Source organism: Aptenodytes patagonicus, chromosome 14 (assembly GCF_965638725.1).
Source record: "Aptenodytes patagonicus chromosome 14, bAptPat1.pri.cur, whole genome shotgun sequence".
NCBI lineage: Eukaryota > Metazoa > Chordata > Aves > Sphenisciformes > Spheniscidae > Aptenodytes > Aptenodytes patagonicus.
In genome coordinates, this window is record NC_134962.1 from 4090132 (window position 1) to 4103957 (window position 13826).

Genomic DNA, 13826 nt, shown 5'->3' on the forward strand with positions numbered 1-13826 from the left:
CAGTTCCCAGCTCCTCTTATCCCAGCCTGTGTCCTCTGGTGTGGTGTGGGTACTGTCCCCCATCAGGCTTCTTCTCAGGGGCTGACTGATCTTCTGGCTTTCTTGTTCGTCTCCCTCTCTCCAGGCTGCAAGTGTAATACCAAGGGCACCATCAGCGGAATCGCAGAGTGCCAGCAGGTGGGTTTGCTCTTCTCTGCCTCCAGGCACCTCCAAGTGTATGCTGTGTTGGGAGTGTTTCAGCTCTGTCTCTCCCAGCAGCTGTTGGAGAGACCTGTCCTGACGCTGAGCTCTCAAAGGCTGCACCACAGTCTGGGCTTGCATGAGAACATAGGATTAAGACCTGTCATAAATTAGGCACCTAAATATTTCTGGGTCTGGCCCAGGATGCCTGGATTTTTGTTTGCCTGCATTGTTGGGTAATTTAACTTATCTGGCCCACCCACGCACAGGAAACAGTGTAGAGCATGAAACTCAAAATGCTTCTCCAGTGTCTCAGACTAGGACCCAAATAACTGAGAAACAGCTTGGCCGTGACAAGCAATGGGAGGGAATGAGCTTCCATGCCTGCTTCTCTCCTAGGGCGACGGGCAGTGTTTCTGCAAACCAAACATCTGCGGCCAGTTCTGCTCAGCGTGCAAAGACGGCTACTTCAATATGGAGAACGCAAATTACTTTGGCTGCCAAGGTGAGCCTCCTTTGTGATGTGTTGGGTGAAGGAGGGGGGTCACAAGCAGCTCTGCATATACCAACTGACTGTTGGCCTTGGAGAGAAGGGGCAGGAGATGTCCCACCTCTTGCTTTTGATTATACCATGGCCCAGAGCAGGGGCTGGGTCTTGCTGTGGATCTGGAGACCTGAGTTCACACTTTTGTCACCGTTGGACACAGGTCTGTCAGGCTGGGGTATGAAAGGCCAGGAAAGGTGCCCCTTTGGGTGCCAGAAACTGGTGTGTTTTAACCACTGGCCATGTCCTTGCAGCTCTACCCCTTCCTCCTGTTGGGAGCAGGTGGGCATGGACATGTCAGGATTGCTGTTCTCCATCATGCCCATGGGAAGCAGGGAAGGAGGAGAACTGGCTGCTCTCAGCCGGCCCACGCGGTCCTGGCAGGGCTGGGAAGAGGGAGCAAGGCTGCTGCTGGCGGCAGGGCTGCGGCGCCCAGCCATGAGGGTTTGCAGAGCTTGTTCCTCATGCAGCCGTCAGCCGTCTGGAAATAGCTCGGCGCTGAGGTGGAGAGGAGCTGATCCAACTGGGGCTGGGGCCAATATGAAAACAGATACAACAGAATAAAAATAGCAACCCCAGCCTCCCCGCCCGCTGGGGCACGCCTTTGATTAGTGACCAGGAGCTCGTTAGTGCCGCGAGAATGTAAACAGGCGCTTCCTGCCCACAGGCTGCCGGTGTGACGTTGGCGGGTCCCTGGGGCCATCCTGCGAGGAGCGGAACGGAGCCTGTCGCTGCCGGCAGAGCACACGTGGGCCCACCTGCACCCAGTAAGCTGCTAGCGGGAGATGCACCTTAGGGTGCTGTGCCTCCTGTTCGCTCCCTCAGGAATGGCGTCCTTGGCCACCACAAGGATGGGGACCTCATCGTCTGGGCTGCTGCCACATCAGCCGCGTGCCTGGCAGAGGTGTCCTCTTACCTCTCCCTCCAGATAGCCCAGCAGGTAACGGTGCTCCCTCTCTTCCCCAGACCTGCGCGGGACCATTATTTCCCTGACCTTCACCACTTGAAATTCGAGCTGGAGGAAGGCACCACGCCGGCCGGCCGGGCTGTGCGCTTCGGCTACAACCCCCTGGAGTTTGAGGGCTTCAGCTGGCGGGGATACGCACAGATGTCCTCCATCCAGGTACGCCTGGTGTCTCCAGCCCAGCCCAGCTCCCCCTGGGGAGGATGCGGCTGGTGGAGGACTGACGTGCTTTTGGCACACATCTTTCACCCCAAGTGCTTCTCAAACCCCCAAAGTCACATGATGGCCAACATAAACAGCACAGTGTATATATAGCCTGTTTGCACAGATATTTCCTGTAGTGCTGGGGACGGCATAGACTGATGAGGGGAAAGATCCTAAATTGGGAATCCCCAACATCCTAATCCGGTTAGACAAAGGTGGTAGCTTGGTGATTACTTACAGGGATGTCTAAACACTGTCTCTGGGTTTCCTTGTGGCTCTTTCATCTGACTCTGCTCTTTCCTGCAACTCTCTGCATAACCTTCCCTCCCTTTTCCAAAAATAAATTAGCTTCTCCTTAGCTGCCATGTTCAGCTTGGACCTCTTGTTACCATTCTGCCTCTGCTCTTGCTGTTAGCTGGTTTGCTGTAATGATGGTTTACACTAACCTGGAGTTGTCTAAGCCCTAGAAGTAAAGCTATTTCATCTGTTGACCCTTTTTTCTCCTCAGTGGATTCTTCTTCTGCGTGGCCCCCGCAGAAGTGTTGCCTGTGTGTGTGTTTGGGGATGGGGTGCAGGGTAGTGATTCTCTGACAGTCTTGTCCCATATAAGATGTTCCTTATTCTGGTGCGTGTACTTTCAGTTTTCTTCTCTTTTTCATGCTTAGGTAAAATAACAGAGGGGCCAAATGTGTAGCCATTTCCCATTGAATTCATAGGTAGGAGCTAGGCATTGAACTCCTGTAGGCTCCCTTGAGAAAACCCCAGCCTTAAAGCTTAAGGATGGAGCTCATGCTCAAGCTCATGGCTTTTGTTTTGTATCGAGTGTTGGCATTTGAGATAGAAATAGGCCTTGATGGAAGGGCCAGCACATGGCTTTCTGCTGGCAGGTTTCACCTGTAGTTTGCTCTCTGCAAGATCCTTCCAGTTTGCTCTCCAGTGGGAAGATGGTGTGTAACTGGAGCTTTGAAGAACACAGAGCCCTCATTAGGAGTCTTCCTGGGCAAACCCCAGCTTTGCCCTGTAGGAGGGTATTTAAGCAGATGCTTAGATCCTTTGAAATGGTTTGGACTTAAGCATCTCTTTAACTGGGGTCTTGCCGAACAGCGTTCAGGCAGGCGGAGGGCTGACGCACCCGTCAGTGACACACTCCCTTAGCACCACTAGTCCTTAGCATTGCAGGTTCCCGAGGATGAGGCACCAGCTCAATTTGCAGCCTCCACTGTAGGCATCTGGGCAGAGTCCCATAAAAACAAGCGCAGGTGCTTCAGCGTTTGGTACCTGCTGGCTGGTTACGGCACGCTAAGCCCAAAAGCAACATGCCGATAACAAAAGCTAGAACTTCTTAAAACCTTTCCGCTGGCGTGGCGTGTGCCCCAGGATAGCTGAACCACCCTGCTGTGCCACAGCATCTTCCAGATGTGGGCAGAGCCTTTCCACCCCCTTCCCACAGGCAGGTTGCTCCCTCGGTGGCTGGTCCCAAAAGGAACGGCATCACGAGGCGCCCGTGCCATGACTGTGCAGCAGGGCCAGTGTGCTTGTCTCCTCCTTGCGCTGTGGCATGTTGCTTTGGGAGCAGTGAGCCGAGCGGCTGCGCTTGGGCTGGTAGCTGTCAGCGGTGGAGGTAATTGAAGGTGTGCTCTGCTTCTCTCCCCTTTCTCTCTCCCACCAGCCCAAGGTAGTGGTGACTCTCAATGTGACCTCCCCCGACCTCTTCCGCCTCGTCTTCCGCTACGTCAGCCGGGGGCCCGCCAGTGTGGAAGGGAGGGTCTCGGTCGTTGAGGAAGGAAAGTTTAATGTTTGTGGCAACTGTAAGTGCATTTTTCACTTCTAGACTAACTCAGAGCATCCCACGCTGTGACACTGCTCCTCTGCCCCTTCTCCTGCCCCAGGTGTGCCCATCCCAGGTGTGCCCATCCCAAGTGTGCCCATCTCAGGTGGCCGGCCAGAGCCGTGCCATGGGATGGCGAGGGAGGGGGAAGAGAGGCAGGCAGGCAGGCAGGTAGGCAGGCGGGTAAGGCTCTCCCGCAGAGCGGGTGGGCAGTCAGGATCTGGCCCCCCAGTGACGTGTGCCCCGTGTGCTTTTTTGCTTTTTGCAGAATAAAATCAGAGTCACTGTAGACGTGAAGGAGGCAGAGCTCTATCTGTTCCATGTCATCCTGAGGTATATTAATTCAGGAGGGGCCACTGTGTATGGCAAAATTACAGCTTATCAGCCACGAAGAAGAGGTAAGGATCCCAGACTGCTCTGCTCCCCTGCACCACCGCCACCTCCTCCCCATCCCAGGCAACCTTCTGCATCATCCTTTCCAGAAGACACTTCCATGTGGCTTTACCCATTAGTCCTGTCCTTCCAATTGAAAGGCTGATTTGAGTTTGCAGCCCCCTTTATTTAACAAAGCAGCGGCAAGCTGGCCCCCAGTCCTGGGGCTGCGCACTGAGGACTGTTATCAGCCAGGCTGGTGTGAGATAAGGCTATTGTATGATTCGATACAACCTTTCCAGCATGGGACAAGATCACTCCCAGTGCCCCAGGCAGAACTGAGCTGAGTTTCTACAAAACCAGAGTGGGCCAAGTGCTGGGACCTGGATCCAAACTTTGGCAGCTGGACATGGTTTTATTTCGCAGGTGACCTCATGTGGCAGTCCTGCCCTTGCCTTGCGCTTTTCCCAAACCAGGCTGCTGGTTTCACACATGGTGTGTGATTTGGAAGTGGTGTGGAATTGCATGTGTTATACAGGCATTGCACTCTGGTGCAGTGTCTTCTCATCAAGCCATGAGCTGCTGGAGAAGAAGAGCCACCAAAAGATGGCTGAACAAGCCTAGAGACCCGGACAACAAATATTCTGGGAATCAATATGAGCAAGACTGCATGGGGACAGACCTGAGGCCATGCAGGTGCCCTAGTGGGTGGTTGGCTGATTGATTTTACCCCTTCTGATGCTACAGCCACATTGTCCTGCTGAAGCTCTTCCTCCAGACCATACGTGCCCAGCACAAGGCTGTTGACACCAGCTACCTAATTTATCATTGTGTGAAGTTCTCTCCTCTGTCTTGAATTGACGTAGAAGGTATTTTGCCTTTGATGTGATATGCAAGGTTTGAAATGCCAAGATACTATTTTTCTACTTTTTTTTGAGGGGGAAAATAGCTGCTTATTTTTATGGCCAGTCATATTACGCAGCAGAAAGACAAGAGAAGCATAAGCCATGCTCATGCTTTAGGATCCCACCAAAGGTCAGGAAGTATTTAATCTGTCCTATCCAGCAGCAGAGCTCATTTGCCTTATAATGTGTTTCCCTCCTTGCTCAGAAGCAACATTTGATTTTTCTAGTGCTGAAGGCAAGCTGCCAGACTGACGCACCAGCAATGGGATCTGGGAGGGCAGCTTCCTTGATAGGCCAGATAGGCTCCAGAAATGCTGAGCCACCTTCTGCCCGGGTGGAATGGGCTTCACATGGTAAAGGACAAACAGCCCGGAAAGAAGATAAGTTGGAAGATGTGACTTGCAAAAAGAGAAGCCTTTTCCAAGTATGTGATTTGCAGACCGGTTTCTCCCACCCCACCTCCAGAAGCCATCTCAGTTTGAGTTGCGTACCATCTCAAAGGGATGTGAAACTTCAGCTTGTCAAGAAATCTATCCCATTGCCTGTTCAGGGAAATCTCTTCATTCCTCGCATCCTCACCTCTGCTTCCCATCTGAGAAAGCGAGGGCTCGGCCTCAGCTGATGGCAGGCGTGTCACAGAGCTAGCACACATGGGAAGGGGCTGACCCATCCCAGCAGTAGCACAAGCCCTTGCTTTAGCTTCTGGTCCTCTGCATTATGCCTTGATGTCCATGTACCACACCAGGATAGTCAGCGTGCCGCATTCCCCACTTCCTCCTTCATCTCATCTGCTCGCCATGCAGCCATACTCAGTGAATCCTTCTCACCCGTGCTCTTCAAAATGCTCCTGAGACTGCTAGACAGGCAGACAGTCTGCTTCTAGGTGCTGTATCATTACTGCATCCAAAGTTAATGAATTCAGAGGTTATGGGACTGTGTCAGCTGAGCCAAGGAGCTGTTCAACGGCAGCAGGATCAGGCCTTAAACCCATTCTGTCCTGTCAGTTAAAATTAATGTCTAAATCTCAGGTGCAGAGTCTGTGGCTGGCAAGAAAGAGAGGAGCGCAGCTTGGGGACCTGAGAGTTTGCCAGAAGACAGGTATCTCGCCTGTGGAGCTGGGGTCAGAATATCTCTAAGGAAGAACGTATCTGGGCAATTCTTTTTGTCGGTCTCAGAATAAATTCTTCACAGATGAGTTCCTTCCTTCTCTAGCTGGCAAAACATTCCTTGGCATGCAATACTCCGTGCTTTGCAGTCCGGGGATGCAGAGCACACTGAGAGCTGTGGATTAGCATTAAGGATTGCAGTGATTTATTTTTTTTCTCCCATTAAGCTACTGAGCAGATTCAGAGTGAATGTCTCTCTTACGGGACAGTGTGGGATTGTGGTGCATCTGCTACAGCAGCGCCAAGAGACCAGGAGGCCGGGACTCCCCGCTGCACTACAGAGCTGCTTCCCTGAGTGTAGCCTCCTATTTGCAGCTCCAGGTTTTCCATCCCAGTCCCTTCACAGCCTCTCATCCCTCCCACTCCAGGTACAGAGCAGACCAAGCAGATTGTCTTTGCTCCCAGCACGGAGCCAGCCTTTGTCACCGTCCCCCAGAACAGCTTTGGGGAGCCCTTCGTACTCAACCCCAACACCTGGTCTCTGGTTGTTGAAGCAGAGGGTGTGCTGCTGGTAAGGACTAGCCCCTGTGCTCCATCCACCACAGGGGGCTTCAGCAGCTCCCTGGGGGCAAGTGTCCCAAACATAACCAACTCTCCCATCTCTCCTTCTAGGACTATCTGGTTTTGCTACCCAGCTCATACTATGAAGCTCCAATACTGCAGCTAAAGGTCACGGAGCCATGTACCTACCAGCCAGCCCCAGAACAAGCCACCCAGAAGTAAGGATCTCCACGTCTTTGTGTTGTGTGGGACCTACTCAGCTCCTCTTGGCCTGGGGTTAAGAAATATATACAGTCCACACACTGTGAGGGTCTGGATGCAATAAAACTGCTTAGTGGAGCACTTTGCCATGGTTGATAAAGCCCGCTGAACCTGTGCTGTCCCAGAAAGCCAACGCATAGATCTCATCCATGGCACAGTCAGTCTGTGTGTTCTCATGGACCCTGGAGGGCCAACTCACATAGTAAGACCATAGCCCTCTCCTCTGCTAGGCTGGGTTCCCAGTGCTGGGTTGCATGTTAGTCAACAGCCCTGGAAGATGGCTACAATGAGTTAGGTCTTGCTGGACTATTTAAAATGAATGAGCAGAGTCTGGTAGTGCTTAGAGCATCTCAGTGCATCTACTTGCTCTGCTCAGGACCTCTCTGTCCATCTTGGCAGGAAGGCTGGTTGTGTTCTGGACACCAGTTGTCCCCTCCACTATAGCAATGGTCCCCAAGATAAAGCACATTGCAAGGGGAGTTGTTGTTTGTTGTTACTGCCGTCATGGGTCCTGTAATACAGAACCTCTTGCTCCACACTAACCAGAGATGTTCCTTTGGGCAGTGGAGCCTTCGTGTTGGACCAAAGCCTTTTGCAAATCTTGCTGGGATCAGGCTGCATGGGTGCTCTTGACTCTTACAATCACGATGTAACAACCATACTTTGCAATTTTTTTCTTAATGTTTTTAGCTGCCTCTTGTATAAGTACCTGTCTGTGGACGGCTTCCCTGCTGCGTCAGGGGTGGATGCGGTATGCAGGCTGGACAACCGGTTACCCAGAGTGTGTCCCACAGAGCAGCTCAGCCCCTCCCATCCCCGGATGGCGACATGCAGCGGCACTGATGTGAGTGGCGCTTCTGTTTCATCCCTCACATGGGCACTGCGGCACTCATCCCTCTGCTCCCATCTGGTGCTTTACATACACCTGGGCAGATTAGCAGAAGGGCTTTGCACCCATGTACACCCCCCTGTTGCCCCATCAGTCTTGCAGCTGTGTGCTTGCATGCCCTGTTGTTCAAGGCACCCAAAAGCAGTGTTTCACATGCAAAGGGCTTGCAAGGACACGGGTGGTATATGGTAAGAGTTGGCCCGTTGTCCCCTCAGCTGCAGAAGAGGCTGGTTTGTAGCACAGGCATCCTGAACATGTTCACTATAGGTGGTGGAACAGGAGACCCTCACTCAGTCATCTCTCTGTCCTCCAGGTGGAAGTCCAGCTCTCCCTGCCTGTTGCCCAGCCTGGGAAATACGTGCTGGTGGTGGAGTATGCCAACACCAATGCTTTGCAGATGGTGGGCATTGCTGTGAGCTCACCACATTTAACCATGCAGCAGGCTACATTCATCTTCTACCCGTGTGTCTACAGGTATGGTCAGCTCTGAGACAGAGAAAGGGGTTTGGTCCTCCTCCAACAGAGCAAGGACAGGCTACCCCAGCTGAGCTTTTTCTGCTTTATCACATGAACAAAGCAATGCCTCAGCGTTGTACATCTAAGCTGTGTATGTCCAGACTCATTCTAGCTGGACATGGATTTTAGTGACTGTCTATCCGTGGGAAATACATGGCATCCCTGGCACACTACCTGTGCCAATGTAGTCCTCTAATGCCTCTGCCAGGAGATAATCTGTTGCTCCCGTTTACAGCTGGGTACATTGGTAGGGGCCCTGATTTAGGGAATGGCCTGTGAGCAGGTTTATTGAAGCTGTTGGTGTGGGTGAAACCCTCTGCCTTACTGTAAAAGTGTCTGACTTCAGACTGCAACCTTTGCAGTAGGAAACAAATGTCTGGAGTGTCCTTGGGAAACCTCACTCTTATGACTTGCCAGAAAAAGCATCAAAAGATTTACAGGCACTTTGTATAAATACCTTCAGGACCTATAGCTGGCAAGACAAGAAATGGGTCATGACCCGGCTCAAGGCTGGCTTCAAAATCTGTGTTTCTCTTACAGTTTCCTTTGTCGAGGGATTGCTGTAGATTCCCAGAGCCGCATGGCAACATTTGAACTTACCTCGGAGGCTACCATTCGGTTCACCTCTGATCTGGCTGACTTCTTCCTGGTAAGGCTCCCTGCGAGGGCAGCTCTGTTTGCAGGTTGCGAGGAGGAGAGGCAGGAGCAGTACCTAACCTGTAGAAGGGTTTTCTAGTCCTGTTTGGACTGGATACTAGATCTTAGTCTATGTCATGAGCAGTCCAAGGTGGAGAACATGGTCAGTGGTGTGTTTTGAAGTAGATCATGGGACTGGGATTTTGGAGATGGGGAGAAGCAGCTGCTCTTTGCAGAGGGAGCTCTGCAGCAGTGTGGCAGTGCTTCTTTCTATTTTACCTTGAAGGCATTCAAAGTTGCTTAGCCAAGGATATAAAACAATCCCATAAATATGTGGAGCTTCTAAACACCTTAGGGCTTATGCCAAGGAAGAAGGGGCAGTAAGGAGAGGCGTGACCTGCCATGCATTAGCTGACGTGTCTGATGAGGAGGTGCTTACTGTGGACAGCCTTGATCACTGGTGGGCACAAAAACTGCTGTAGGCTCCCAGTGGCAGAGACTGTCATGTAACCAGCCATCTCTCTCTCTCTCTCATGTGCGGCAGCACAAAGTGTACCTCATACCTGCTGCACAGTTCACCGTGGAGTTCATTGAGCCAAAGGTGCATTGCATCAGTGTCCACGGCACGTTCTCATCCAACAGGTAAGGGTCTCAGGTCCCTCAGGGTTTTAGCATGAATGTGGCTGTTTCCAAAAGCAATTGCTTACCCCACTTCCCTCAAGTTTGGAGCCTTTTCAGTTCTTGACCCAGGAAAAAGAAATCTGTGGCTGAGGCGAAGCGCCTTGCCCGTGTCCACTGAGCAGGCAGCAATGAAGTAAGGACTGGAAGTCAGGCTGCTGGTCCTTTACCTGAACACCACACTGCCTCCTGTGGCAGACACTCAAGTGTCATCCTGAATAGCCTTTCCTGCACTTGCTCACGTACAGCAAGAGAAACTCACTGTACCTGAATTCTTGACACTGCTTTGAATCAATATTTGCACAGAAATTAGCCTGTGCAAGGTTCCTGTTCTTCCTGCTGAGCCTCAGGGGTCCTGGTAGAAAGCTCTCCCTCGGCAGGCGTGCTTCATAATCTGCCAGGTGTTACAGGGCCTGCTTCTGCTGCCACGACCCCCATAGCCTCTCTCTTTCCTTGTCGGAGATCTTTACATCCTGTTTTCTCCTTGTCTTGCAGCAGCTCCTGTGTTCCCTCAAGGTTCCTGAAGCTTTCTCAGCTGATCATTTTGGAGGGGGGCCAGGCTCTGCCCATCGCTCCTGATGTCCCCCTGGCTCAGGCGGTCCACATGGCTCCAGCCGGGGTCCCAGTGGAGCCTGCACCTCGGCCTCCTACAGCGGTGGACCCCACCACAGAGCTCATCCTCCTGCAACCACCACAGGTAGTGGCATGGGTATGGGTTGGGCTGGTTTGCTGGTGCTGTGACACCAGACACCTGGGGCACAGAGAAGTCTTCCTTCTCTATTCAGTAGCTTTAGCAATTAGCAATTTAGCAATTAGCATTTTCAGAATTTAATCAGGACTTTAAACTTGTCACTGAACCTGTAATTCCTGTGGACTGTCTTGTCTTAGCTCCATCCCACCCTGCTTGGTTCTCTGGGCTCCCAGGAAAAGCTTTGCAGGTAGCATCATTAGAGGGGGGAGTGTGGAGACGAGGGGGATTGATTTACCAAAAGTCTCAAGACCTGACAGCTGTGCACTAAGAGCACAAATTTGTGCAACAATAAAAAAATATCCCAGCTGTGAGTGCAGCCGTAAGATGTGGGTTTTTGTCTCTTTGTTCTCCTGTTTTGGGCCAGGCTGCTGTTGTGTTTAACAGCCGGATCCAGACCCTGGGACGCTATGCTTTCATCCTACACTACTACCAGCCCAACCATCCCACCTTCCCTGTGGAAGTGTTAATCAATGGCGGGCGTATCTGGCAAGGTGAGAAGAGCAGGGGACCTGGGGGAAGCTGCTGGTAGGCAGAAGCCCTGGAAAGTTTTTCCTGCCAGAGGGTAACTGCGGGTTCCCTGAGGAGTGCAAAGATGAAGTGAGACTGACTCATCTCTTCCAAACTGGGAGGGTGTGATGGGGGCTGCAAGGGAAATGTGGGACCAATATGTTTGTTGTCTTTTCAGGTCAGACCAATGCTACTTTCTGCCCACATGGCTATGGGTGCCGGAGCCTGGTAGTTTCCGAGGACCAAATTATCCTGGATGTTACTGATAATGATCTGACTGTGGTTGTTCGAGTGCCAGAGGGCAAGCAGCTGTGGCTGGTGAGCCTCTCTCCAGGAAGCTCCCAGGGCAAGCTGGACCAGGCTCCAGCAGGGCCGGAGTTTGTCCTTGGGGATTTTTGTCACTGTGGACTACAGGAATGTTTCCCACCATCACTCAGGTTCTGAACTACCCTAGAAAGTTGCAATCTGCAACCTTAGTGGTGTAGAATTGAGGGCAGAATTCTCAGAGACAGGATCTGTATATGACAGTTATTTTTCACTGTGTGGTTTTGATACCAAAACAAGGCAGAAGTTGAAGCTGTTGCTTTGCACACATAGCTTGTGATAATCCAGAATAAGCCTTATTCCTGCCCCAGCAATATTTTGCACCTGCATAGCATTGTTTGTCCAGGCAGGTCTCATCATGGGAGCAGGTAGCCCTTATTATCCTCAGGTAGCAGGACTAGAAGATTGACCAAAATTTGGATAAATGGCTAAAAGACAGAATTGGAACCCAAGTGCCTTCATGTCTAGGAGTTTGAGATGACAGTGACTGCCTGCCTCTGTGCTGAAGCACAGCCAGTGCTGCCCTTTTGGGGTATCCTGCCTTTTTTTACTCCAGTGAACTCCAGAAGTGCCAGTTCCCACATGGAGCATTAGAGTAGATGGACCCTGATGGACAGACCCTAATAGAGAGATAGATGCTGGTCTTTCAAGTACTTGGGCACTTTGTGTGTTATGTTCTGTCCCAGCAAGGGATGAGCTGATGAGAAGTTGGTGCATTTGGGCTTCTGAGTGAGCTCATTTTGGACTGCATCTGTGTGGCTCAGCTAAGGAGCCTGGCTCACCCATCTTGTCCTTGCTTTGTAGGATTACATCCTTGTGGTGCCTGAAGACAGCTACAGCTCTCAGTACCTGCAGGAGGAACCCCTGGACAAGTCCTACGATTTCATCAGCAGCTGTGGCATCAACAGCTTCTACATCAAGTGAGACCCTTGGCTGTGGGTGGCTGCTCTGCTGTCCATGGTCTGCACACTCCTCAGGGAGCAAAAACCCCTTCCCTTCATGGGCCCTGTGTGTGGCAGGGGAGGGATCTGGTTAAGGCTTTCCTTATCTAATGACCAAACCTGTGAGTATTTGGGGGATCTCAGTGTCACAGGGCTGTCCCTCCCACTAATTCACTACCTGTTGCTGCAGGAGATCCTGCTGGATTTTGGAGTGGTGGGGAGGCTGTGGGAGTGTGCAGCCCAGTGATTCCTCCTGCCTTCCCCTGCAGCCCCAGCACATCATCGAGGTTCTGCCGCGACTCTGCCATCTCTCTCTCCCTCTTCTACAACAACGGGGCACAGCCCTGCCGGTGCCACGAGGCAGGGGCACGGGGCAGCCAGTGTGAGCCCTTCGGCGGGCAGTGTCCCTGCAAGTCCAATGTCATCGGGCGAGAGTGCTCCCGCTGTGCCACCGGCTACTGGGGCTTCCCCAACTGCAGGCGTGAGTTGTCCCGTCTCCTGCTCTGCTTTCCCAGCACTTGCTGTTTTGCCTCTTACAGGGCTGAGGCTGATTTGAGAAATGGCTGCATTTTCCAGCCCTGTAATGGCTCCACTTGCATGAAAACAGCCCAGCTGCCCGCAGAGCAGTTGAGCTCTGCATCCATTGCCTCATGCTCTCCGTGGGCTGCCTGGGTCTTGCTCCCCCAAACACAGCCCCTTTTCTGCCCCTTCCAGCCTGCGACTGTGGGACACGTCTCTGCGATGAAGTGACAGGGCAGTGCATCTGCCCTCCACACACCCTGAAGCCGGAGTGCATCGTCTGCGAGCCCCAGACCTTCGGCTGCCATCCCCTCATCGGCTGTGAGGACTGCAATTGCTCTCGGCCCGGCGTGCAGGAGCTGACAGAGCCGGGCTGCGACGTGGACAGCGGGCAGTGCAGGTGAGGGAGCCCTGTCCCAGCGCAGGGCACGTCTGGCAGCATCCCTGGTCCCTGCTGGAGTGATTCTCTGGAGTGGTCTCTGCGGCAGGTTGCAGAGAGGAAATGTGCAGGACAGGGAAATCCTCATCAGCACTGTGTCCCTGCCGGTGCGGGTGAAGCTCTGAAAGCCCGGCTGCTCCCTGCACAGCAGCACAAGGCGGAGGTTTCTAATGCTGCGGCTCTTGCGTCCCATCCAGGTGCAAGCCCAATATCATAGGGCGACAGTGTGACCTCTGTGCCCCTGGCTTCTACCACTACCCCAACTGCTGGCGGTGTGACTGCCACCAGGCTGGCACTGAAGCAAGCGTGTGCGACCCAGTCACGGGGCAGTGTCACTGCAAGGTCAGTCCTTTGATGCCTTCACGTGGTGTGTTTCTGCTCGGCTCAACTCTCCTGCTCTGGCAATACAGCTGGTTCAGCCTGGGGAGGCTGTGGGTGTCTGGTGTGGTGGGAGGGAGCAGAGCTTGAGAAGGAGAATGCCTGTGTGCTGAGCTGCAGCCAGCCCACCCTATGTGGTCGTGGGTTCAGAGCACCCTGAAAGACTCCTTCTCCCCATCTTTCCTGGCCATGAAGGCCTACTTCGGGCTGTCACTGCGGAGACAGGCAGTCTGAGTCCAGCCCCATGTCAGAGCCCATTGCAGGTAAAGCCCTGTTGACTCCTCCTGCTTCTGTGTGACGACAGCAGAGTAACCTAAACTGCT

At 52.8% G+C, this 13826-nt stretch overlaps 1 protein-coding gene across 1 annotated transcript in view; it reads left to right on the top strand.

Moving 5' to 3' along the window:
- Positions 1 to 13826, top strand: part of LAMA5 (laminin subunit alpha 5) — a 95991-nt gene that overhangs the window by 61734 nt on the left and 20431 nt on the right. The window contains exons 19-36 of the mRNA XM_076352359.1: positions 125 to 177; positions 580 to 685; positions 1392 to 1491; positions 1691 to 1847; positions 3562 to 3700; positions 6532 to 6674; positions 6776 to 6882; positions 7616 to 7769; positions 8128 to 8288; positions 8871 to 8979; positions 9511 to 9608; positions 10140 to 10341; positions 10760 to 10886; positions 11081 to 11220; positions 12031 to 12146; positions 12437 to 12648; positions 12882 to 13086; positions 13323 to 13467. Coding sequence (XP_076208474.1) covers positions 125 to 177; positions 580 to 685; positions 1392 to 1491; positions 1691 to 1847; positions 3562 to 3700; positions 6532 to 6674; positions 6776 to 6882; positions 7616 to 7769; positions 8128 to 8288; positions 8871 to 8979; positions 9511 to 9608; positions 10140 to 10341; positions 10760 to 10886; positions 11081 to 11220; positions 12031 to 12146; positions 12437 to 12648; positions 12882 to 13086; positions 13323 to 13467 — 2474 coding nt within the window. The remainder of the gene's footprint in view (positions 1 to 124; positions 178 to 579; positions 686 to 1391; positions 1492 to 1690; positions 1848 to 3561; positions 3701 to 6531; positions 6675 to 6775; positions 6883 to 7615; positions 7770 to 8127; positions 8289 to 8870; positions 8980 to 9510; positions 9609 to 10139; positions 10342 to 10759; positions 10887 to 11080; positions 11221 to 12030; positions 12147 to 12436; positions 12649 to 12881; positions 13087 to 13322; positions 13468 to 13826) is intronic.